The sequence below is a fragment of the Falco naumanni genome, chromosome 1 (assembly GCF_017639655.2).
Source record: "Falco naumanni isolate bFalNau1 chromosome 1, bFalNau1.pat, whole genome shotgun sequence".
In the NCBI taxonomy this organism is placed as follows: Eukaryota; Metazoa; Chordata; class Aves; order Falconiformes; family Falconidae; genus Falco; species Falco naumanni.
Genome location: NC_054054.1, coordinates 108,334,340 through 108,361,288, shown reverse-complemented (window position 1 = coordinate 108,361,288; position 26,949 = coordinate 108,334,340). Strand labels below are relative to the sequence as shown.

At 41.1% G+C, this 26,949-nt stretch overlaps 1 protein-coding gene across 5 annotated transcripts in view; it reads right to left on the bottom strand.

Annotated features, from left to right (window-relative positions):
- Nucleotides 1–7,401: 7,401 nt before the first annotated feature.
- Nucleotides 7,402–26,949, bottom strand: part of SPECC1 (sperm antigen with calponin homology and coiled-coil domains 1) — an 89,288-nt gene continuing 69,740 nt past the window's right edge. For all 5 annotated transcript variants that reach the window (XM_040617098.1, XM_040617088.1, XM_040617108.1 and 2 more), the window contains 3 exons: nucleotides 14,263–14,379; nucleotides 13,335–13,394; nucleotides 7,402–12,568 (listed from right to left, as the gene is read on the bottom strand). In XM_040617098.1, the coding sequence (XP_040473032.1) occupies nucleotides 12,479–12,568; nucleotides 13,335–13,394; nucleotides 14,263–14,379 (267 nt within the window). In that variant the 3' untranslated portion in view covers nucleotides 7,402–12,478. The remainder of the gene's footprint in view (nucleotides 12,569–13,334; nucleotides 13,395–14,262; nucleotides 14,380–26,949) is intronic.

The following is a 26,949-nucleotide window of genomic DNA, read 5'->3' as shown; positions in this document are numbered from 1 at the left end:
CTTCAAAGTGGTACTGCTGATGAGGGGCTGAACTACATGCAGTCTCCGCAAGCTAGGTGAAGGGAACCCGATTTTTGAGGCTAACTTGGTATGCAGGCAGGTGAAACAAGCACTCAGCTCTGCCTGAATACTTATTGTCTGCACTGCTGCGCTGAGCATTAGCATGTCAAAGATTCCAGATGAGCTCTGAAGTAAACAACGATGGAGGTAAATGGCCAAAGGTGAGGTTTACCGCTGTATGGCTGTAGGCGTTTTTTTGGAAGAGACTGGGAAAGGAAAGTGGAGAGTGAAATTCCATAGAAAACTATTTCCATACTGGAGACTTCAGTCAGTCTGCAAAATCCTTGGAAAACAAAGCAGAAAACTTATGGTAAGATCATAAACTGCAGATCAACAAACTTGGATTTTTCCTAGTCCCCAGGGTCATTGCCAGATAATAAATGTATATTATCCTGGAATTTAAAACTGGTGCTTAAGTTATCTGCAAGAACTCATCTTGTAACAATGCAGGTGTGTGAATTCTTTATAAATTGTGGGTTATATCTTACACCTTTCATTAGAAAACAAAAAAGTTACCACAAGAATGAAAAACAAACAACAAACTATAAACAGTGGTGAAATTAAAAAGGAAGGATTTTGGCTGAGCAGAGGCAAGGGTATGAGGACACCATTTTGAAGAAATTTTTAATTTATCTCTGTGTTTGATTTTATTTACTAACCACTTTCTATGATGAAAAGCCAAGTACCTCTTCCAACAGTATTTTTAAATGAAAGCTGCAGCTCAAGCCAAGAGCATATGAAACCCTACAGAGCTGAGCCCAGGTTGCAAGGTCTCACCTGCACAGGGATCCCAGTGGGTACTGGGCCCAGTTGTCTAGTTTATGCTGGTGGTACTGGTACAGCCAATTTCCCCCGAGATATCAATAGGAAGTGTTGTTACGTTTCCAGGTCACACATCAGTAGTGGAAAGCCCAGGGTGAAGCTGGAGAGGCAGTGATGCCATTTGCAATTCAAACAAGCCGTGATTGCTTCATTCACAGTTACAGCTGCTTCCTGCACAAAATCTTCACAACTTCACGCCCCTAAGAAAACAAACTTGCTAAGTGTCTGCTCCACAAGCCTGACTCAGAGCTTCACTCCTGATCGACACTTTGCAGCAACAATAAGGAGAAATGAATCTGCTCCCTGCCAAACCCTGGCAGTGCAGGGAAATGCGTTTGTCCCAGCATTTGTCCTAAACATTTAAAGCCATTCTGCTTTATGCAAAAATGTGACATTGGGAGCCCCAACTGAATACAAGGAGAAGTCTTGAACTGGTGCAACACAACTGCTCTGGATATAGAATTATGCTTAATTTCTAGAGAAAAGCTAGATTTAATTCACCTTTCAGCCTGTTTTCTCTGTGCAAGATGGAACCAAGATTTGTCAATATCTGTTATTACTATTATTACAATTACCTGCAGCTGTCAGAGGACAGCTATAGCATGTAGAGAAGCCACGGTTCATACCTGTGGTGTCCTAGGTTCCAGAGCTCTGAAAACTGTCCGTCCTTGACCTCTAATAGCTAGCCTCCCTCCACAGGCAGATCCATGCAGGTCACTCAGGGGTTAAAGGGCAGCTTTTGGCAACGGGAAAACTGCAGAACATACACAAAAAAATCAGATTAGCCAATGCAGAGGGAAGGCCCAGCCTTCCTGTCTCGCTCTGGCTCCCACTCAACTGCCAGCAAATACTGAATTTGCACTCAAAACCTGTTTGAACCCCGATGCCGTTACTACACAGCCCCTGTTGTATTGCTCCATCACAAAGATAGGAGATGTTCCTGTTTTGTCCAGCCTCTATAACTATTGGCAAAAGTGCTACATAAACCTAGTGCTAAACACTATTGAAGCCCAAGAACTCAGCTAATGTAGTTTCCATCCTTGCAAGACTTCAACAGAAACCCTCTTAGCTTAGTCGCTAAGAAAGCAATGTCTTAATTACAGGTGAAGGGGAAGAACCTGGACTGTGCTACCCCATGGCATATTATTTATTATTCATATTACTGGCCCCTTTGCAAGCTTCAGACTGAACTCTCCCTTCCCTGAATGGCTCTCCAGGGCCTTAGCAGTACAATTGCTCTCAAGGGCTGAGCTATGCATATATTATCATTATTGCTGTGCTATTCAGACCCATTGGGTTGTCTGAACTGAATACCAGTAACCACATTGCAAATAAGTAAGAGGCCAGGCTCTGCTTTCACTGTAACTGCCCTGGTGTAACACTATCCCAGCCAAAACCAGCACACTCGGCTGTAGTTTTTATTTTGGCAAGGAAAATAACAGACATTCTATAACTGAAAAAGCCAAGCAGAGTCACAGTGTAGCCTCGCTTCCCAGGAGCTCAATCCCATTGGGAGAATGTTGGGTACGTCCTGCTGAATCACCACCTGAAGAGTTCATTTGCTCCCACTGTGGGAGTGGCTTACCACGGGAGAGAAAGGATGAGCTGTCTGAGAAGACAAAAATGATAGCACATCAAGGTGGAACAAGGGTGTGAACTGCCATATACTCTTGCTTTTTTTAAGCCAAGGGAAGTGGTAAAAAGGAGCTTTGCACAGAAGGTGTACAGCTGTCTGTGATGGAGCAGGTTAGAAAAAGCACTTGCTCCCATGTTAATTCTCTTAATCTCATTACTTTCTCTTCAGATAGCTTAAATTAATGATGTGCACATAAGGATAAAACCTTGGTCATTGCTATGTACTTAGGAAGGGACAGTAGTTCACATTCTAGATATATGAATAATGTTTACCCACACTGGCATTTTACAGCTTTCATTTTCTTCCTGCTATGCCCAATAAAAAACACTGATTGCCCCCATAATCTGAATGCCATCTTTCCTGGGTGACATTTACTTTAGGGTCCCGCTACCCAGAGTTTGTGCCTGTAGTTTTCCAGCATCAAATTCCAGAAAACTGTACCTGTGAGCCTTCAGTCACCTCGTTCTGACCTTTGCAGCCCATCAAGTCTGCATCGGGGAGACTTCTTATTCTACTCATGTTGCTTATGCTTCCCTACCATCTATTGCGGCTTATATCTTTCAAGCACATGGATAACCAGGACAACTTCTCAACTAACACTCACCTGCACTGACTTCCTGTCCAAACACCACTTACAGCTATTGCAGCCTAAAAAGGAGAGAGATACAAAGTCATTATTTTATATACACTGGTGACACTGGTAGTTGGACAGCCCAAGAAGATGGGGTAAGATGCTTGCCTGGCTTTGGAAGCTGGTCAGTATAGATGTCAGGAAGGAACTGCTTCCTGCATACTGCAGCTTACTTCCCATTTCGCTTCTCCTGAGGCACATGCTCTTTAAAAAGCCAAATTGAAACCATGGACATTCTGAATTACAGCAATACAGAAACTTCTGCTCTTCCAGGAAAATTTCTGGTGATGATGTTCTCCGGAAAGCATGATATCTCTGAAGATTTTGAAGCCCAGTGTCTCCAGGAAGACCCACCAGGAGTCAGAATGGCCACTCAAAGTAAGCAAGCAGGGTAGTTCAGAAGTTATAACGGAACCACAATCTCAGGTTTCATCCATTTAGGTATGGGGAGCCTGCAAATTTTGGGCAAAATGAGCATTATTAATGACTAAGGGGAGGCATGAAAGGATTGGCTCAGAGATGAGGGAGGCTGAAAAATGTTAATAAGCTATTCCTGAAAGCAAGAGTTTCCTTTTCACCACATGGCATACAGCCACACATGGGGTTCACATAGGTTGAAACCATGTTAGTGACTAGCACACCTGCCTCGGTCCCCATGGAAGGTCTCTGACCGTTTTGGGAATGCAAGACTCAGAGTGCTCCTTCTGTGCTTCAGACTACACTGTCTGTGTTGTCTTCAGCTTCAAATATAGGTCAGGTCATGGCACTTCGCTTTCATTTGCCTCTGCCAGGGGCTCCAATTGGGTATGACCCTCAAAATGCTGGAATCCATGTTTGGGGCAGGTCTGTGTGTTCACAGAGAGGTCTTGGTTCACGATGGGCTCAGAGGCACTGTGGTGATACAAACAAAAACCTCTCCAACTCCAATAGAAGAATGTGCACTAGTCAGGAAGGGAATTATTCTTTCCACCCCAACCTATTCTCTAAGCATTAGGAGACACTTGGCAATGAAAGCATACCAAGCAGCAAAACAGTCCTGAATCTTCTCATCTCACCCCATCTGAAACCAGCCATAAATAATCCTGGGAAAATATTGGCCTCAACTCTCATTTTCAGTCTCTTGTTGAACCACTCACAAACATATCTGCATATATTACTCACTGACAATCTCCACAGAGAATCCAGCTTTTCTCAACAAATAAATCAAGGCATTTGGAGTATATTCTGAAAAGAGTTGAGACAGCACAGCCTGTAAGCATCTAACAGCCTACTTCAGTAATGGAAACACAAGTCCAGCAGCAAGAGACAGCATGTCTTCAGAATCAATTGTTCCTAAGCAGAATCTATTTTTTTGAAAGATAACAAGGCAATTCACCGATATGAATAGTTGCAAACGGCAGAATATAGTAAATTCTGACAAAAATAAGAACTGTCTTACATCCTTTTCAACTGTAAATCCTGACTGCTGGGCTACTAATTTTTGCTGGCTTCCCAGCATATACTTACCATGGCAAAGGCACTGGCACAGCTTAGGTGACCTGCTGAAGTCAAGCAGCAGAGCCGTGGATCCGTTTTAACGTAAATATTTTTTACAGTGGTTGTTTGGTTGAAGCTTTGAGTCATAGCCTGTGATAGCATGAATTTGTGTTTTGTAGCAATTACAGTTCAAACAAGGATTATGTGAACAGGTTTTTAAAGAACCAACAGAGATATCTTGTTTGATCATTTGTTTAAACCCAAAGCAAACATGAACTAAAGTAGCTGCAATAACAGGTATCTTGCTAACCACTGGTATCTCCATACTGTGCGAAGAACAGATTAACTCTGACAGCAATGTCTCAGGAGATTCATGTCTCTTTATAGACAGGGAATGGGACTGAGGCTCATCACGTGCAATTTCTGTTCACTGGTCTGTAAGGCAGAAAGGATTTTTGTCTTTCCACATCCCAGAACTCAAGAGTCTATCCCCATCAAAAAATTACTAGGCACTACTGGACATGAAGGATAATGTCCTACAAGCATACCTAAGTGTGATTTATTGGGGGGGGGGGGGGGGGGGGGGGGGGGGGGGGGGGGGGGGGGGGGGGGGCGGGGGGGGAGGGGGGGGAACTCCAACCTAAAACCCTCACTTACTGCAGTAACTGCAACATGCACACAGAAATTGCCAACTTTGTGACTCGGCCAGGATCTGGCTGGGTCATGAGAAGATGGAAATGAGGTAGTCAGTCACACACTGCTTTGAATGCCAACCTGTAACCAGCTCATGCCACATGGTAATTTCTGCTTGTGTCACAAATACAGGTGGGGAGCCTGGATAGATCACAGCTTCCCTAAGCAGGGCTAGACAACCAGGATTTCACCCCATTGCGACTAAACATTACAAAACCAATCTGGTCTATTGTAGTAGTTTTATTATAATATCGCATATTAACTCTAGCTTGTGGTTGGAAGCTGTATGAACTTCTAGCAAATACATCTGTTGCCCCAAAGGCTTTATAGCTAAAAAAATACAAGGACAAAAGGACAGAGAGAATAGATGAGTGGAGGATTGGGAATACAGACAGACATGAACTGTCTTATTCCAAGGTCACACAACCAATGAACTTAAGTATACAGAGTCCTGCTCTTCACACTTTAAGCCTAATACCAGCCTGCATTCCTGGTGATGGTCAGGTTTCCAGATAGGAAGCCAGGGCTGGTTCTGAGACTTCCTTTGCAGAAGACAACTGAGGTACAAATGTTGAGTCTAGTGTTTTTTAAGTGAGCTACAGCAAACCTGTAAAATAAAGTGCAGTGGCAACTTAAAAACGCTAGGAATCCCAGTTTGCCATTTCATGTGGTCACACTTTATCCAGGAGATAAAACTATCTAGATCAGAGAAATCATCAAAACAACATCGCTTTGTCTGCGACATTGCCACAAGAAAGGATCAGCCCAGCATTAAAAACCCAGGGCTGAAACGTGATGCTGAGGTGGGGAAAGGCAAAGTAGTTTGGATTATGTAAATGAGAACATTTTCCCATAAGGTTTCATCTACCCAGCTGGACACAAACATACCTGAGAGGTTTGAAGAGATTTAAATGCCCATTTATTTTATCTTCTTGTTTTCTTTGCTGACTTAGCAATTTTGGTTGTTCTAGTATGTCCACTACTGTCATGAGATAAAAGCAACCTCTGTGATCTCAGCAGGTTTGAAAGCTCTGTACGTAGACTGGATAGTAGCTTGAGCACAGCATCCATGGGGCTGCATTCCTCAGCAGCAAAGACAGGCCTCCACAGATGCTTTTGTGCAGGCTGGAAAAAGGAATTCTATCCAGGGGTACAATCTAGAATTTAGGGAGCTCTTCTTTACTCCACAGTGTTTATAATAAATGTCACCATGAGCATCATTGCTTGGCATTCTGGTTTTGAGAGGGAGTCATTATTTTTGCCTTCTTTTTCATGACTCAGCCCTATCTGAAATGCCAACACAAGCTTCATTTTCCCTAGCAGTGGCCCTGGTCAGCTGGTGATGTTCGACTGGCAAGACATGGACTCCCCATCAGGATGCTCTGGCTTCCTTTCAAAAGATCAGCCGCTGTTAGTCCTCTCTGTTGTGGGAAACAGAATAGTACCAGGTCTGGTCACTGGCATGCCCGTAGGATCTCAGTCTTGTACATTTGTATGGTTGGTTCTGCAGAAGAGCAGAGGAATCTCTTTCTAGAACTATGCACGTACTACTGTGCTCATCCTCTGCATTGTGTGTAATGTTCTGCCACCACCTCCCAGGTGGACTGTACTGTGAGCTGTAACTCATCTTGCCTCTTAGCTTACAGGTGACATTTTTATACCTACTCCAGTCATGAGTACTTGCTTCTACTTTTTGACTACTTCTTTCTTAATCCTCTACTCATTTAGGAGCTCCTAATGTGGAGATGTATTAGTCTCTTGTGTGTTCTTTCCTTGCCTTCACACTAGGATGATTTCCTACTGTCTCTTCAATACTATTTGTTTCAGAAACTGAGAGATCTCTGGCACTCCTTTATCCCCAAGATAATCTTCTAAAAGGCATCCAAATGCATCTAAGTGACTTAACAAATGGAACTTGACATATTTATGAAAAGAAGATTCTGACCAAATTTTCTTTGCTGCCAGCATAGGAGAATCAATGAACCATGAGTATCTTTTAAAAACTCTCCTGGGATTCCTGCTTCCCAGCAGACTGCAGAAGAATCTGTTTTGTACGTAGATATTGAAACATCGCAAAAAAACATCAGAAACAGAAAAAGATTTATTAGAAATATTACACAGTTTTTTGCATCATACGTTTTAATAATGTTAATCTTTAAATATTAGCATGTCCAAGTCTGGCAATGCCTAGTATATACATTCTAATGTGCTCTTTGTATAAATTAGATTATGATGTAACATCTGTACCCAATAGAGAAAGCTAAAAGTACTTGACTGTTAGAAGTGATTATCCCATACGACAAACTCAAGCCTGGACCAACAATCAATAAAAACATCATGTCCAGCGCTGCACAGTGGAACTTGGCACATGTGCAAGTCAAAAATGTAGAGACCATCAGTTGAGAAAAATGTTAATTGCAGTTCAATTATAAGCTTGATTCTACACCATCTTGGTGGGTGAGTCTAAATGGCACTGGAGTTGGTGAAAACCAATGTAGTCTAGCATAGTAGAAGTTATTGCTGGGTTTAAAAACGTCTTAATGCTCAGTGCCCTGAGTCTTTCTAGGCAAAAGCCCTCTTCTGACAGGAAAATGCATAATCTCATCCCATACAGACTCTTTTATCAGATACACAAGGCACAGCTTTGCATACAGCTGGCCCCGTCAGATACTTCCTTCTGGAAGACCTGGTTACCATAAGCACAGAAAGATGAGGGAGGTACAAACTAACTAACGAGCCAATGCTCGTATTTTCATTGCTAAGGAAGGGGGAAAGCCAGTGAAGCAAAAAGGTAGATTTTTAAGAGTTCCAGGTCAGGAATCAAACAGGGAAGAACCAATTCTGCCAGCGTGCACTTACTCGGTTTGGACAGAAAACTTGCACATAACTGGTTGCACACACAAAACAAGAAAAATCATAGAGAGAAACCTGCAAAACAACTTCAAATTACAAACAAGAAACCTGACAAAAATCAAAGAGAACGTGTCTCACTGAGAGGAAAGTGGAGAATGTGCCTAAGTCAAAAATCACTCTGCTTAGTATGGCTGCCCTGCTGCAGCACAGGAAGAACTGGGAAATCTTTGTCCCCTTTGCATTTCCGTGACTGTCCCAGGCACAGGAAGGGGAACGTGGCAAAGCCAGCAAGCTCCGTGCTCTCTTCCCTCCTCCTCTTCTGAGACCCATCCCAGGCTGCACTCTTAGGAGAAATGTCACTCAAGATAACAAATCAGTAAGGACTCTCAAGCTGATGTCCTTTGCTGTCCACAAAGGCCCAGGCAGGTATGTCCCATACATGCCCCTCTCCTCACACGCTGGACTTTCACTCCACTTGGTTTCACTGTGTACTTTCAGAAACAGCTCATCAGCCTTTCTCGAAAACCTTCTTAGAGGGCTGCCCCTGGGCTCACTTCTCAATGCCTCTGTACTTTCCCAAGCCATGAAACAATTTGTACCTTCTATGACTCACCAGAAATTCTAGGAGTCAGATTATATACTTCTCACACTTTAATCTCCTTTCCTCTCTAACAGCTATAGTACAACAGTCACACAATGCGATATCCCTCCACGGAACTTCACTGAAATCCCCATCCTAACCATTCTTCTCACGTGCTCATCCAAAATCAGGTATTCAGTTTCTTGTAGTCTGACTGACTACCCAAGTACACACACACAAGCATGCGCAGGTATGTTTAAGAGTGACTGTATATTTAGGGAGCATATGGTGACACGGTGAAGAGAATGCATCTCCCTGCATCAGGGAAAGATCCATTACTCCTAAGAGGCAAAGTCAGAAAGCGTTTAGGCAGTTTAGACAAACTGTTACTGATACGAGGCATTACACCACCCATGCCATATCACCACATGTTCCATTCTAGGACATTTTCAAAGGATTCTCAGAACTTCTATGAAGATTATCCCTATACTCTCTAGCTTAATTAACAAACTCTCTCATTTTAAAGGCAGCTAGAACTTTAATTTTGCAGTTCAAATTTGGTATGTCTTACCAAGTGCCTGTAGATTTTCTGAAAATCAGGTTGGTCTTCAGCATCTTGTGGGGGACAAATTTAAATTCATATTCAAATTTTAAGGCAGCATGAAAAAACAACAGTAATTTCTGAAAATCCAGGTCTAGAAAAGCAACCATGCAAGGTTCAAAATGAAGAAAAAATACACAATATTGTAACAGTTAAATGAACAAAGAACAATATTCTTCATCTCAAAAAAACATTCGGAAGACCATCTCTCAATCTCAGAGTATTAGCATTTCCACATGAGATGATTTGCAAGTTTGAGGACTGAAAAGTAACATTGAGCATAGGGTGAAATTGAGTATCTTCTTCCCTATTGACAGACAGCTCCTTGTTCTAATGCCTAGATGAGTAAAAATTTTTGAAGAATATACCATTAGCATTGGGTAGAATTAGTGTTTCTATCTGTGCTGCTGGGGGGGGGGGGGGCGGGCATGGGAGAGTGAGCTGCAAAGAGATGACAGAAATATTGTTTTGCAAAAATCATTAAATAAAAAGCTGCTAGATCAAACAGAATGGTTTGTAAGGTTAGACTAAGTCTTAGAGAAACAGATTAGAATAAATGTCGGAACATCACCTGAAGCAAACGATACTGACATGTCAGATAACATACATATTTAGTGTACATCTGACAGTCACATGGAGCACACGCTTGCAGTGACCAGCGGGTTAAGATTATCTTTTTTAGATCAAGTGGAGCCCTCTGACTTTGAAATGTTTACTAGACGCTGGGAATTAACAAGAGTTTTTCTCATCCCTGCAAGTGCCCAATCCAAAACCCACTGAGGAATATGGAATTTTCTGTGTTGACTTCACTATGCTTTGAACTACAGCCCATTGGAGAGAATTGGGATCTCTGCCAATGGATACCTCAAGGGGAAAGAGTCTGCTGCACCCGCAAGGCAATGGAGCTCGGCAGTGTAACTGCCTTCCGAAATGAACTCTGCTTAGCAGCTATTTTTCTCTTCCATCTTATCCCATAACAACAGGCGACTTGTATCTGAGAACACTTAAAAGCAACTCACCCTACGTTCTCTAGGGATGGCAGAGTGTACGCTGAAAAATACTGGAGAGTTAATTCAATCTAGAAAGCACTCTCTTGCAAAGCAAGAAACTCTGGCCAGCATTTACAACTGCTTTCTCGCAGTATAGGATGACACAAAGAGTGCAAGGGCACCGTAAGTGCGTGCCACTGTCCTTTTTTATCACAGACTTTCAAAAGATTGGAATCAGGCTTTCCTGGGGGCGATGGATTAGAATACATGTCAGACTAAAACTAAGAGCAAGTGATGCTTTTCTCCTCCTGCAAAACAGGCACACACTGCATTTCTCCAACTTTCTTTCTCTTCAATACGCTCACTGACCTTGGCCACTGTCATCTACCTCTTAATCCTGTATTTTGCTGTGAGAAAACCAAAGTCTGAAACAGTTGTTTACTAATTAAATAGTATTAAAAAAACCCAAACAGCAAAGCATTGTAGGGAAGCCAGAGGCTGAGATCAGCCACCTGCAAAGCCCCAGAAAACCTGAAACCAAGTTTCTTCTGTGAAATTGCTTGTTTCTATTTCATGAAACTTTTTTCAGGAGTTAAGAGCAGTGAGCACACCCTATTATTTTTGTAAGAGAGAAACAATCCCTACCTCCCTACGATTAACATTCACAAAGCATCAAGTCTAGTCACAGGGTTAAACATGCTAACTAAACAACTTTCTTCTACCAACATAATCTAAAGCAGCTAGGCAGCCTTCTATGAGGTCCTGTACAAAGCATGCTCTCCAAGACCTGCTCCTAGAACAAATTAAGCAACCTGTTTGATCCTGCTATCCTTGGAGACAAACAGAAAATTTAACTTTGTGAGGTGAAATAAGAAAACCAATATAATGGAAATTAAACTGCATCTTTCAGACATTTTACTAACAGTATTATTGAGCTGGAAAAGCCATTCTCTGGCACCTTTGAGATTCCCATGACAGAGAGAGGGGTTCCAGTTACATTCTTCGTAACTTGTGAAGTTGCAACTTCCATTGGTATTAATATGTTACTGTGCTCCTTTGCAGGGTAACATCACTTCCAAGCACCTAACAGTGCCCTGTGGACTACACTTCATTGGACAGGGCACAGGCTGTCTCAAGATTCATGCCTCTACACTGCAATTGCATATCTGTGCTGATCATACAGGATCACAGAAGGAAGAAGTTACTCCGCTGAATCCACAAAAATATGAACTACTGAGATGTGACTGTATTGCTTAGAGATTCATCACCTGATTACTGGCACCTTGCAAACTAAAGCTAGTAAATTGCATTTGCAATACTCCTATGATAACTGTGCCTGCACAGTCAGTTGGGAAACCAAGCTCTGGCTTCCCTTCGTAATCAAGTAATGAAGTTGTTGTAATAAACCTATTTTTCCTTAAAGAGATTACTTCTGTTTGATCTGAAATGAAGTCCCAGTACCTATCAGGATCTTCTAGAGCTCTTTCACTAACTGGTGATGGAGCAGAGCATAGTTTCTGAGTTAGAAATTATCCTGTTAATATCCTGCCGGTTGAGCTGTGAGAAGCAATCTAGTATGCTTACTGGGTCAGATGTGTGAGAGTAACTCAGGTTAAGGTTCTACACACTTAAGTGCATCTGTCATGATGTTTTACAAAATAAATGGAGGCAAGAAAACAGCACTTATTTGGGATGAGTTAAGCATGTTTTGGCAAGAAGAGCATTTTTGTGAGCTTTTGTAGTAATATTAATCTCCCAGCCTCCCTTGAGTGCCACCATGGTCCACACTGATTTAGAACTTCATTTTGTAGCAGGTCTCCCGTTGGTGGAGTCTGGTTTGAGGCAAATATTGTTTAGCACAAGGGATCCTCTTCAGAAATACCCATGCACGTTCAAAAATGCTATGTAGTTTCCATGAGGGAATAAAATAACAGATTAATTTTGTTTGTAAAGATGGACAATGGATATTTATTTGGTTGCAGTCCCAGATGTAATCAAAATTATGGAAGAGCTTTCTTTAAAACTAAGAGCTTAGGTTGGTTGTGGAAGAGGAGCAAGTGGATTTTTAAAGTGATCGAGTGCATCTGTAGCATTCTTTGTTCTCTTCCCCACTTCTGTCCACCTCTTGCTCTGCATCTCAGGTCTCAAAGTACTTGTAAATCTGGGCGACATACTGCATCACACTCTGCCAGTCTGGCCGGTCTGTGTACATCATCTCACTGAGCTCCTGCATAGGACAGACACATCGTCAAAACTTAGTCGAGCACCACGACCGGGTATATCACGGGGTCTTCTGAGTAGCTGTGGCTATTGAACACTACTTCTGCTTCCACTCCAGAGCTCCTTAAAGCCACATGCAGTATAAAAGTCCATGGGAATGATCTACTGGCCGAGTGCAATTCTGAAACTTGTTAACTAGTTAAACAGCCATATGCATTTTACATTCTGAAAAGATTTCTTCCATCTGCAATCAAAGATCAAGTGTATATATAGCTTCACTGCTGCTTCTTTGCATGTCTTTGGCTCTGTAGTTAGCTCATGAATCCCATAATATATTTTCCTTCATATTAAACTTATTTCTTCCTTGTCATCATAGCATTGATTTTAGAAAAGGCTTTTAAAACAGTTTAACAAACAAATTATCCTCTGCTTCTTAAAACACTAAAACAAAAGGAAAGAAAATGGTCTAACAGGCAAGTCTGCCCATAAAAATGGGAATCGCCTGGAACCAGCTTCCAAGAGGAGGACATAATCAATACTCTCATTTCAATGCTAGATGACCTCCAGTATTTACTTGAAATTATATTAATTCTATGGTTCTACAAACTCTTTCTGGAAGTTCTCCTAACGCCATGAATTTTCAGAGATGGTGGTGCAGCCTCCCCTAGCACTAGGTGAATGTTTTCAGTGCAAGCTGTCTGACTGGCTACATGGCACCAAAGGCTTTGCAATGGTGTATGCAGCCAGTCTTCCCTTGCTAAAAGGTTACTCACCAGGCTGGGTTTGATGCCGACACTTTCAGCAGCTTGAAATGCTAACAGCAGATTTCTCTTCTGTAAAAATAAAACAAAAGTTCAAAAGGATTATCAGCAGAGTATGATTCCTGAACCTTACCTTGCATCTGGTTAATCAGTAAGTTTAAATGAGCAAGTATATCTGAAAACTGAAAATCACTAGATTCGATACTTTCACACAGAGACCTTTTGGTATTAGTAAGGTAAATATTCTCAAATAGGTTCTTTGTCTTTGAATAGCTCATCTACTTTTGTCCAAGCTACAGCCATCTGTTTTTGACAACAGGTTCCTGTGAAAGTGATTACAACTGGGCAAAAACCCCCACTGAGGTTCTGTCTTTAGTTGTGAAAGTTTTCTGAAGAGATTCCTGTACATAGTATAATTCTTATTGTAATAGATACTGGCTGTCAGAAGCAAATCCAGTAAATCCAGGTTCCTCCCCTTTGTGAGGGTCTTAATAACATATTTGGAATGTGCTGACATGGTCTGACTTTTAGATACACTGCTGTCCAAGTAGTTCAATGAATGATCTGTCTGCCTACTGATCCAGCACTTTTAATGTGTGCTGCTAACTCAGGAGTCCAGAAATGCTTTAGCCTTTCAAAAGGGATGCTGTCTTCATGTTTATGCACAGCACTCACTGGATTCAGGCAACTTGTCACTAACTCTTTATGCAGCAGTCCCTGCATTTCTCTCCGGGACCTCACTGTGTGTTTCCTTCCCCTTTTCATCCAGTCTGTTTGCTTCCCAAGTTCACAACTAACACTTGCCTCTTACCAACGTTGATTTTGTATCAATCAAGATCAAGATCTTGCAACACTGTGTCTCCACCACGTACCCATTGAAATAGGTAATGTCCACTGTGAATTCTGCAAATGGTGTAGGACCACGTACAACAAAACTTACTTTATCCTGGCTGTTGAGTTCCTGGTAAGGAATATGTGCAGGCAAATATGTGTGCAGAAGAGCGCAGAAGGCCAGCCCATCGCTCCAGCTGCTGCTGAAGTTGGTAATATCAATATTCTGGAAGAGAAAACAGGAACCATCCCTGAACAGTGCTACACAACAAAAAAGTCAGTAGTTTTTATGCAGTTGTGGAACAAAACCTCAGAGTATTAAAAGAACATAGGTGTACATTTTTCAGTCTCCCCTTCTTTTTCTTATCAAGTAGAAAGATACCAAGTAGGATGGCATGTTTTGAAGTCCTGGGTAAGGGACTATTAAGGAGTTAAATGTTTTTCACACCAGGTCCTAAACAGACAGACTCCAAGCTTTCTAAAAGGTGAGAAACAGGATGTGCAGCACATACTGCAGCTGCAATTCTCCTGTGCTGGCAAGAGGGAGGGCTTCATCTGGTCCCTTTCAGTTACAGAATGAAAGAAATAGGATTCCCCCAGCACCTACAACAGAAGTTACTGGTATTTTAAAATGGTGTTTTGTAACTGATTTCATGCTTCCTTGTCTCAGGATGTGTAACAGAGGGATGGATTTCTAGAAGGATGAGGCAGTGTAATTGACCACTGTTAATCTTTCTGATATTACAGAGCAGATACGTGCTTTAATGAGAATGTGTAATTAACAGTTATGACTTGATTCAGCCCCTTATCAAAAGTGATATCAAACTAATGAACTATTAACATAGTCCTCAAGGCCTGAATAAAGAATGTGCTTACTTGTATGTGAGTGGGAGGCTCAAATTTGGCACCAGCAATGGCTGAATGGGCAGCTTTCCAAGAGTTGAGCAGATGTGCCCAGTTTGCAAGTCGTTTGCATGAATGCATGTCTGCATTCTCATATTCTTTATCAATGCAGCATCCTTCATCTGTACATCCCAGAGCACTCAACAAAAGGCAGATAAAGAATGGGAAGTCCGAGATATAGAATTTAATAATCTACCCTAATTCAGAAAATGAGCCATAAATTGAGGAGGGAACAGAGGTTTCCTGATGCTCACTCTCCTACTACCGTAGTCACTGACAAATAAATGTGGCTGCATTACTCTTAACAAGTACACTACAGAACAGAAACAAGCAGAAACCTTTAAATCTTGTCTTCACACATTTCCTAACATGACAACAAGGCTGAGTTTTCTCAAGGAAGCAATGTTTCAGGGGACGTAGATATATGAATAAACACCCAACTGAAACACCAGAGCTGAGCTAAAACAAAAATTAAAATCTCTGACTTGTCTGTAGGAACACTCCTAGCAGTGCCAGCTTCAACAGGACAGTGAAAAAGAAATGTTTTGTAAAAATAGTCTAATATGGTTGTGAGTGTAAATGGTCAAAAAACATCCTCCTTCCCCTTGTTGCTAGATGGTGGGATTCTTCTTTGCTAGTCACATAACTTATTACAGGGGTGCGCTCAGGTGTACAGAGGAAACTGTTTCCCTACTTGTGACAACTGAAGTCCAGAATGTGCCATGTTCAACAGGTTTAGAGTGATTACAGAAACTTTAAAACCAGCCCATCTGTAAGGAACTCCTTTAAAATATGAAGATTACTGGGGGTACAGAGTACAGAATCACAGTGATTCTTTCGCCAGGCACAGCTGTAGTTAAACGTACTCTTGTGGCCCAGTTCTGATCCTGTGAACAAGGTGACCTTTCTAATGTTCTTGTTTGCACTGACTGGCCATACCAGTACACTAAGGAATTCTCGTGGCTAAGTTTTGCTGCTGCAGTAGCAGCTGTAGTTCCAAATAACAGCTAAAACCAAAACAGTGAACTAAGTGATATTGCTTAGAAAAGTAACAGCTGCTGGAGTGTGGAAGGCTCCAGGACAGGATGGTACTGCACCATCTCACACTTCGGCAGGTATGGGGCTACCCTCAAATCTCGCGAGCCACATCTTCCAGTGTGCTGAACTCTAACTCAGACCCTCCTGCCACTTCATTTCCTTTATTTAGCTATTTTCTGGTTTCTTTCAAGATTCCCCAGAAGACAAAGCTTTTACAGCATCTCTCATACAAAAGCTAATGGAGAGCACTAGAACCCAGACAGGAAGTATTTTAGCGTATGCTTTTCACTTATGATGCCTCACTTATTAGATGTCCAGCTTGAACCTTGTTCAGTCAGACAGGATTTCAGATTAGTAACAAATGTCCATAACCAATCATGACTCAAATTGAAGCAGTACAGAATATTTCAAGTTAAAATACTCTGGCTGTAATAAATCTACAAATCTAATGGGCACAGAAAGCAGGCCATCAGCAGCAGACATTACCACACTGCACCACACTGTATTTTGCTCTATTAACATCTGTCAATGGAGATAAAAGAAAATTGACATAGTGGCTGAATACCATAAGGAAAAAAAAAATTTTAGTCTGAAAGTTGTCTTGGCTTTGCCTAATCCATGAAGTTGCACCACGGAAGTCCAGCTTTGTTGGAATTGGAATTGGCTGAACCAACGGAATTGGCTGAACCTGGATTACTCTGCTTTCTTGACATTTCAGACAAACAAGTTAGTTACTATTTATCAATCTGCAGTTAGTGGGAAAACACTGATTGCCAAATTACAGAAGTGTTTTTACTGAGGCCAATATATTTTATCAGCAAATAGCCTACCATCAAATGCCAACATTCCCATTTTATGTTGCATGATAAAAACAGAAAATGGAGGTTGTCCCCCCCACCTTGCTTTGCCAAAGGCCATGGAAACAGGAACAAACAAAGCCTTAGTTAAGCAACAGGACCAGACAAAAAGGCAAGTCATGTTTGTGTGGGAACATTATATCCTATCCTCGTTTTCATGATGCTATTAGGAGACATACATGAGACACATAACTGTTCCTTCCTACAGTATTTCACCAGCCCAGCATTAGTTTGATAATTTTACTCATCTTTGTAATTTTAACTGCACCTAAAACTCTTCTCCTCCCATCTAATAATATCTGCGGATAAGAAGTACTAATGTCTAGAATAAAATCAGAACTAGGTCTAAAAAGCCTCATATCTCCAACAGCATTGTCCAGCCTGGCATCTTCAGTAATTCTTGGATCCAAGTCTTATAAACAAGCAGAAGTTCAGGGATGGGGTTCTGCTGACAATATTTAAAACACAAATGAAATCCACCGCAAAGTAGTATGCCATGATAAACAGAGAAAACAAACTAAAATCTGAGGTTTTGTCCTAAAATGCAAACCCAAAATGAATATTCCGAGGTTCAGCTCAATTGTTCAGTTAATTGTACAACAAACACTTAGACATACTCAAACAACTTAGCTGCCATTTTTACATCCAACAAGCATCAGTGAATTGTGGGTTTTTTCCCCACTACACAAATGCATTTCCATTCCATACACAGTATAAACCCCTCCCTAGCATTTTATTTTGGATTCTATGTTAACTACTTTTCAATTTGGGTATAAGGACACAGTAAATGAAAAGTGATCTGTGTTTCACTACACTGCAGCTTTACTTGTAATACCTCCCCACTACACTACACCAAGAGAAAATAAGTCAAAATAGAGGCACTGATTACTTGGGAGATCTCTGGCCCCGCAGAAGCCAGGGGAAAAAAAAAAAAAAAAAGAGAGAGAGAAAGGAAAAAAAAAGGGAAAACAATTTAGGGAATGAACACCTTGGAAACTATTCACTTCTCTTGATTATTTTGGCAGTGGAACCTGTCTCAGTCTTTCTGCCACACCTCTCTACTCCTCAACACGTAGCCTATGAATATGTGGGAACTATTTGTGTATGTGCTGGTTGTTAATGTACACTCTCAAACTGCAAGATGGAGAGCTTGATGATTTCTCTGTCTCCCAGTGTGCTTACAGCAAAATCCTCACCTCAAGCTCTGAAAAACTAAGACCTAGAAGTTAATCTATATAGGATGGCACTCTTTAGGAGGAAGATGCACCATCAGAGTATATGCAGAATGGATGTAGGGAGAAATATCAAAATGGAATAGGGAACTGTTGATCAAACTGAGTTGCAGTGCTTATTAGGCAGGGTGAAAAATTTGCTCTCTCATGGTCACAGTCCATCTCCTGGTCACCAGTACCCCAGTGCCTATCTTTAGCACGCTATCAGTGGATCCACACTGCACCAGAGGTTCACCCCTGGCCCACGGGTGAAGGGGGGCCACGTAGCTTAGGCCCGCGGCACTGAAGGTTACCAGCTTCCTTTGGAGCAGACATATCACATCCGCATTATGCAGCACTTAACCTGGCTCTTCCATGGTACTGCTAAGGAAATAACTGGGGAGGTGGTGTGCTGTAGTTGAAAATCTTGGAAGAACATGAATGTCAGGCCAGAAGAGGGATGCTTTTACAGCAAAACAACATAACCATCCTTATATAGCCTGTGTGGAGGGGCAAAAAGGAGCATGGAAAGAGGCGAGGGTGCAAAGTTTGCTGGGATAGTGGTATTGTGTAGAGAATAGAGGTGTCCAGACTAAACTATTTCCATTGTAGTTCCCAGGCTTCTTGTCAGTGAAAATAGTTCATTCACTTCAAATGAAAGCTCATGAGTGAATTACTATACATGCACTGGGAATATTAAGAGACTGGGATCTGGAAGCACACCAGGCAGTGCAGTTATCTGAAAGTACCGAAGTACCTAGTATGGTTTGCTTCTATGAATATTCAAGTATCTTGACATTAAGCAAAGAAAAAAAAAATAATCCAGGCAATGTTATTTAGAGAGCAAATGTATTATCTATGATATTAGGGGCAGGCCAAGTCTAAAAGACACTGAACACCTGCAAGTCATTAACATTAGCCCCCACCCCAGGAACAGGACCTTTGCTTGCAGATAACAAAGCGCTATAAGAGCCACGGTAAAGACACACGGGGAAGTCTGTGTGATCTGTTCTCACTAAAAACAATGTCTTGTTTGTCTGAGGAACAAAACAACACCCCATTAGATTTTGCTAGATCTTTGACTCCAAGTCTTCAGCAAAAAGCAACAATGACATCATACACTCTTCATTACAGCCTGAGTATGTTAAAATACTGATACAAGATATTCCCACTATGCAGATGTTACTGTGCCCACAGCAAGGCTCTCTGAGTCATAATTTTCTTTATAAGACCCAGCATTATAAATTATAGACATGAATCAGCTTGAAGCTAGCCTGGAACTCTGTGGAAGAAAGCCTGCAATAAATATGACCTTAGCATCATTCTTCCCACCCTCCCCCCTCAGCATACAACACGAAGTCATTGGTGCAGAACATGCCGGAGAGGCTACCTATTGAGATTCAGCCCATACAGAGTATAAACTTAAATACTGAAGACAGAACTAGTTGAAATAAATATACTGAATAAACCAAACGGAATATCCTTGGTTTTAATAGCAGCTCTCCCTATACTGGCTCAGCTTTCTGCAATCTTTCCTGCTTATCACTGACCTGAGACCTGCATCCCCTCCACAGACCAAAAGTCTTTCAGGTCAGTGTTTTTACGTGGTTTTATTAAAATACAGATGTCTGAACAGGAACCTCCTTTTCATGAGCCGTATCTCTGCAGATCTGAACTCTGACCTTTCTAATGTAAAATCTCATCAAGGTACCTTGAGATGCAACTTCCAAAGATTATCTGCACCTACCAGTCTTTTAAAATAGCTGCATGAAACTGCAAATCTAATTTAATTTATTACACCCTAATTGGTTAGGGACATGTTGGGGGTCTTCAGCCAAAGATGTTCCATCAAAGGAAGCCTATAAGCTTTCAGCTCTGGATAGGCAAATTCAAAATACTTCCTAGGAAGCAATACAAGTGAAGAAGAGCTCCTCTCAGCATGACCTAACCTTCTGAGCAAACAAAACACTGTAGTTCATCTAAAATGCTCCAGCAAATACATGAAACATCTGGGCAATCTACTGGAAATATGGGTGAATTAGAAGTGTGGTCAGGTCCAGTCAACACGGATGAAAGGCATGAATGCCTAAAATTAAAGACTGCTTGGATTCTTCTGTAATTACAGGGTGCAGCCAGATGACTTGGACAATTTCACACAGCTATTTTCAATGGGTAGCTACAAGTCTAAAGTGATTTGTGTATCACATTTAGTCAATCCACTACCAGGAACTTGTCTGAATTCTCTTTCAAATCTTTTTCTCTTAAATGGAATACACAATGAAGTAATGCCTCCTGGTTAAAAAAAAAAAAATCATCCAGCATAATTTGTGGAACAGCAATACTTTGTATTGTATAGAGATTAAGTGGCTAGCCAAGATTGGGAAGAAAGCCAAATGACCTTCTATCCTCCAGGATGTATTAATATCCCTAGTTCAAATGGTTCAGGCAGCTGCAGCCTCCGCAAGAATTGTTTGAACTTTTATTTGAAACTTTGTATTTCCATCCCCATCATCCATATTTCTAATGCTTCTACCAGCCATGTCGGTAAGTCACGCATCTTATTACAATTCATACACGATTACATGTGTATGAAGCAACATAGCTCAGATAACACAAAATGGTATCTAAAAAAGCTGTTCAATTATGTAATTACAGCACAGTGAAATGATGAACTGGTGCCAGCTATTTAAAGGCTATCCCATTTAATAAATTCCTTTTTATAAAGGAACTCCATTTGTCATCACACTCCTAGATTCAGTTTACTCCTAGCTCCACTGCTGCCACAGGTGTTGCCTTGGGTTTACCATTTATCATTTGCTTCAGTAAACGTGAATTAATGAGCCTTCTTAGCATAGACAAGACATTAGAAAGAGAGCTATGACTGTATTTTTTTGCAAAAGCATCCAACATCAGTTAACTACAGTAGTCACATGGAGCAGGCACATTTAAAAAGAGGAAATTTAATAAGATTATTGTCATGCATCCTACACAAAGATTTTTCAGCTCCCAACAATTTAACTCTCAAAAGCTAGAGATCTGAGAAGATACCAAAAAGTCAGGCGTGTCCTATTTTATTCATTATGTTTGACAGTTGAATCACACTGGCAAGAATAGGTAGCACAATGCTCTCTAAAGTTGTGCTCAAATCAAACTCCTCTAACAGTTGTTTCAGAGACATCAGAGTAAACGGTAAAGCCATTCTAAAATGATCTGTGCACTCTTCTAGCTCAGCTTTTCCTTCATGAGGTGTTGAGGTGTTCATGAGAAGGACCATGAGCTCTACAAGGCAGCTTAGTTTTGGTATTTTGATTACAAGAGATGTGGTGCTGCTATAGCTGAAGTTCTCACAAGAATAAAAAGTGATAGTACCACCACATGGGAGATATTTAAGGTAATACATGATAAAGTATTTGACCTCCCATTTCCTCTGCTTGCAAGGTGAAAAAAAGTTACTTCTGACACTGAAATCATGACTGTAAATATACATATGACTAACCTCCCCAATGAGTCAAACAGCATCCATTCAGGCCCATCACATCTATTGCTCCCAGCACTGTGTGGACTGGCAAACACTTCAACAAACAAAAACGTTCACATTTTTTAGAGTTTATTTGCATTTTTACATCTAAAGACTGACTTTTTAAAATGAAAACAAATTATGGTGAACAAGGGTTGAGAGTAGTTGCTGGCACTGTGCATATAACACACGGTGAACGTATTTGAACTTTCCTAGCAAATATATGACTTGTTCTGAAAGCAAATTACCCCATGACAACATTCTCATTACTAAAAAAGTCACCTACTTCAAAGGTCTCACTAAAGGCTAGTAAAGTAACAGGGGGTGGCACGTTTTCCTCATTTGGGGTCTTAATTTCTCACTTTGCAAACATATTGAAATGCATGTATTGTGAGAGCTGGTATAAGCAGAAGCAATTTTATGAACATTTCTGGGCCATTCAGAGATGAGGTAATAGTGACAAAAGATGTATATCAAGTGTGACTGGCACCTCCATAATTTATACCACTGTCGCATTCAGTGAGTTGGCAAAACAAGTGTTAGTTATATATGGAGAGGCAGAGGTGGATTACATAGCAAGACCAGGAATTAAAAGGTTCTCCTTATTGTAATAACCCCATTAGATATTGATGAGTTCTTATTTTTGCTATGCGTCTCTTTCCCGCTCTTCAGTATAAATCATACTTGTTATGCTCACCTGCTGAAAGTCAGCTCTCTGCTTGATACACAACTAATACTTCCACCAGTTTGCCCACCAACCCGTATAAGTAACTCCACTGCTGAATGCCACAGAGAAGAAAGACTGGGCGTTGTTCCCTCATTCCCAAGGCTGCAAGAGTGAAGACGCAGCAGCACAGCTCCAAGGACCACACAAATACTCTGGTGAGAGAGGGGGGAGAACTAGCTTCCCTCTCTGTCCAGGACAGTAGCACAGCTACTTCCTGCCCGGAGCTGTGGCATAGAATTCCTAATGACCACACTGACTGCTCCCACAGCTACTTCTCATTATCTTTATTGAGAGTTCAGAGATTAGCCATGTCCTGGAATTCCTGGGCAGAGGGTTAAGGGTGCAGGCTGCAGCAGGCTCATGGTAAAGGATGGAAACAAGGTGAGGAAAGGTCTCAACAGCAAAGGATATTCATAGAATGGGTGGCAGGGCTCAGCTCTCTCCCAGTTAAATTCACAGTTTGGAGCTGTTCCAGCGGGTGACCAATCAATTCAGTGTTTTCACTGATTGTCATTGCATCCAGGCAACACAAGGAAAGCGTCTTGGACTTTGGGATGGATAGAATGTAAATGCTATTTTTAAAATTACCCAGCAGGATAGAAAGTTACGCATGAGAGAGCTGCATGGGCGTTTATTTTACCCTCCAATCAAGAGACTTGTATTTGTTTACAGGATAAAGCCCCTTATGTGAAAAAAAGGTAGAGCTTGGCTCAAGTTATTTGGCTACACTGGAGAAGCACGTTTATGCATTGGCATCACTGTGAAGGGGGCTTGCACATTGATAATCAACCTGATTATTCCCAACATGCCATGATCTGGCTGCTGCATTTACTTTCCAGACCCAACCCTGGGTCCAGCTGGGACATACAGAGAAACTGCATACACACATTCAGCTAGAAGTGTTTTTACTTAGAAAAAGAAAACATTTATTCAGGAAAAATAAAATAAAATAATGGCAATATCCTGAAATTTTAAGCCCGTATCTTCATTAATTAAAACCTCTTAAAATTGCCCTTTTTATCACAGCATCCTTCCAAATATTACTGAAACTCACTATCATCCAATGATATGATATGAAGGTCTGTATTTTAACAGCTAGAGAAACCAAGGCAATGGTATCATGCAAGACTGCCAAGGTCACAATGATGGTCCAAAGCAGATTTGGGAGCAAAATTCCTGACCAACTTATTGTCATTTTTTATTTAAACACAGGATAATCCCTCCTATCTCAATAGCTATTACCAAGTCCCCCTTCAATTTTGCATAGATAGAAAAAGTCTTTCTGAAGTCAACAACCTCCTCTTCAGCAAAAACCAGAGAAACACAAAGAGAGCCAGAAGTTTCACCCATTTCTCAGAAACTCACAGAATATACTAATACTTCCTGGGAGAAAACCCATTGCACATATATCCTAATTCTAAATGTCAAAAAGCTACAGATACTGCCCATGCAGAACTCTTAGTAGGGTGTGCACCCTCTAATAACAGAAGAGATATGTTAGCCTGTGATATGTTAGAGTAAGTGTCACTGCTCGCCAGAGAACAACTTTGCTGTATCAACAGTGTTGGTAAATATTAAGACAGACAGCTTTTTGCTGCTTGCTCAGCAGACTCTGGCCATCAGCCTCTGATCTCAGGCACACAGGTTGGTGTGGGAGAAGGGTAATCCTCCTCCTCAGAAGAGAGAGACTCTGCCATGAATGCTGCTTAGAATGAATGGATGGATGCCATTTAAATCTGGAGAAGTTTTCTTCAGTGTTTTTTCTTCACCCACATCACACAAACTAGGAGTTATTTGTTTCACTGTTCATCTTCAGCACACAAGATCACAGTACTGTGGGAATCTAGCCTTTCCAGACTGCATATACATAGTGCATGACAGCAGATGGGATTTACCTCCTAGCATTGTTGCTTGGAAGACCTCACTTGGAAAGGTGGCCAGAAAAAAACTACATCCACTCCCCGGTGTTACTGCTGAATTAGGGAATGCCACTGCTTACCCAGTTCCCATGACTATTTAAATATTTAGATAGAAATCTGGTTAATGTTGAGATACCAGAGACTGATACAATTTTGAAACATATTGAAACAGTTTTATGCTAGTTGTTGACATAAACACAAAAAGTAAGGTAGAAAAGGGTAAGAGAATCACTCCCATACCCAAGTGCACATCTTGTGATTAAGAAACAACTGGGTTCTTTTCTGTATTTCTTTAGGACAGTGCACAGCTGTGCTGGGATTCTCAAGGCTTTAAAACTAAGCTCCATTACATTAGTGTCAAAGGATGTGGCTGACTGATTGTTTTATGAGCCAAATCCCAGGAAGTCTATTCTGCCCAGGTTCAGAGGTTGAGAAGGTTGATCCTGGGTTTTGTCCCCTTCAGCGCTCTGATTCTTTACTTGGCCTACCAGCCTGAGCGCCAGCCCTGCGGGACTGTGGCAGCGCTTGCAGTATAGCCTCTGCTCACTCCCTGTGGTCCAAGAGGGTGCGTAACTGAACTGTGAAGCAAAGTGCTGAGTCAAGACTTAAAAAAGACTGAGACAGTCATTGCTTAAGTAGAAAGACAATGTCACCTACCCACCTAATGACGTAGAAAGAAATCACAGACTTCTTGTTTCTAAATATAATCCTTAGTTTTCCAAATGAGGAAATAAGGGTCAACCACAGACATGTTAATGTAAAACTGGCCACGAAGGAGCTTTTGGATCTCCTATAAAGCAGGTCCCCACCGTGTGCAGCCCCAGGAATACACTTGCTTGATGCATCAGCAGTCCAAAAATAGTCATCCTGGTTAGCTGTCCTAGCGGCAGGGTCCACCTCCCTAATGAGAATGCATTGGCCCCATGACTGCTTGACCAAAGGGAATATGTTATGTCCTCAACAGCCTATTTGCATCTGTACCCCTTTGGGCCACACTTAATCTGTGCCAGATCTCATCCAGCCAGCAAATGAGTAAAAAAAATTATGAGAAAAACCAGGGGATAATATCAAGGAATAGGGCATGAGGACCAAGAGGATATTGAGGAAATACTGTCTAGTACAAAAAGAAAAAGAATGCAAATTTCTGTGAGAAAAAGAAAGCCCCAAATTCATAAAGAAAAAGCTAGTATTAGTCTGACTTTAAACTGAATACAAAAGGGTAAAAAGCTTTATATTTTATCCCCTGCCAAACCACTAGTCAACCAGTCTCCTGCTATAATTACTTGACAAACAGTAAATACTGCAACAGCCTTTATTCTTCTCCCTAAGCTTTTGCATCTTTGCTACATGAAGAACATAGTACTATGCAGAGACACCAACTTTTACATAGTTTGCTATACCAGTTTTATGCTTCTAGTAGTAAAAGCGTTCAGAATTACATTTAATGACTTTTAGGTTATGTTCATAAGCAATTTGTTTCCAATTTCTGTCTCTCAAGGTTGGAATAGCCACAATAACGGATATATTTCAGGGTAGGGTTTTTTTCCTTTTTTTTTATTTCCTCCTCTTTTTTTTTAATATCTGAGAGGCACTATACAGGAAAGGCACTTTTATTAATATATACAGCAGAGACAAAAGTTGAAGTATTTAGACTCCTCTTAATGCCAACTTATATTTCTGGAAACTATGCAGGTCGCAGCCTCCATCAGGGTATTTCATCAGAGCCCTAAAACTATCTGTGTTTTAAGAAAAGGAAGCTTCAAAAAAAATTCACAACTTTTGGGTAAATATTCAAAAGGTTGGGCACACAGATATTTGTATTTTTCTCATTTAAACTAAAGGATACAATGTCAGAGAGTATTGCCCTAAAAATAGTTCCTGCAAACTCCTAAGCATACTTTCTAAAACTGCACAGTGTTCCTGGGACCTACTGCAAAGTCACATAACTCCGAATAAGGCATGGAAACAAATAAATCACTTTCATCTAGCTTTGCTCATAGTTGCTAGTGTGCTTTATGAAGAATAATTGAAATGAATTATTTTCTCCAGGAACTACCTGTACAACTGAAAGATACACAAAGATTACTCAGGTTAATAGTTTCTCAACGCTGTTGAGATTTCTCCAGATGGTATGAAATCAGACCTCAGCCTGGTCCTGCAAATACCAGTAAGATCAATACCAATTTATCAGCCATCTCATATTGATGTCAGCACTAATAGGAAGCACTGCCTCTTCTCCTGAAGATGCTCATTGCCTTTATCCATAACCTGGTGTACTGACGCTTGTCATAGTCAGGGAGATAATACAATGCAATGGCTTGAAGGCACAGGTCAGGAACATACAAAACACAAAAATCTTTGGAGGTATAGCTGCCATTACCCTTTGTCAGTTCTGGAACACTCCTTACCTCCTCCTACGTAGCATTCATCTACTTAAGACAACTACACAGATAGTTTTACTATAAGAGATGCTGGTTCTTCAACAAGTAGATCCCAATGAGTCCTGTTAAACAAAATATAACTTTGGTAAAATGAAAATCCGTGACTGTGCACTGGAGAAAAGAGTTAGTCTCAGATTCTGTTTTGCTCTGTGCCACAGGATGGATGTTGTAGTGGCTGGAAAA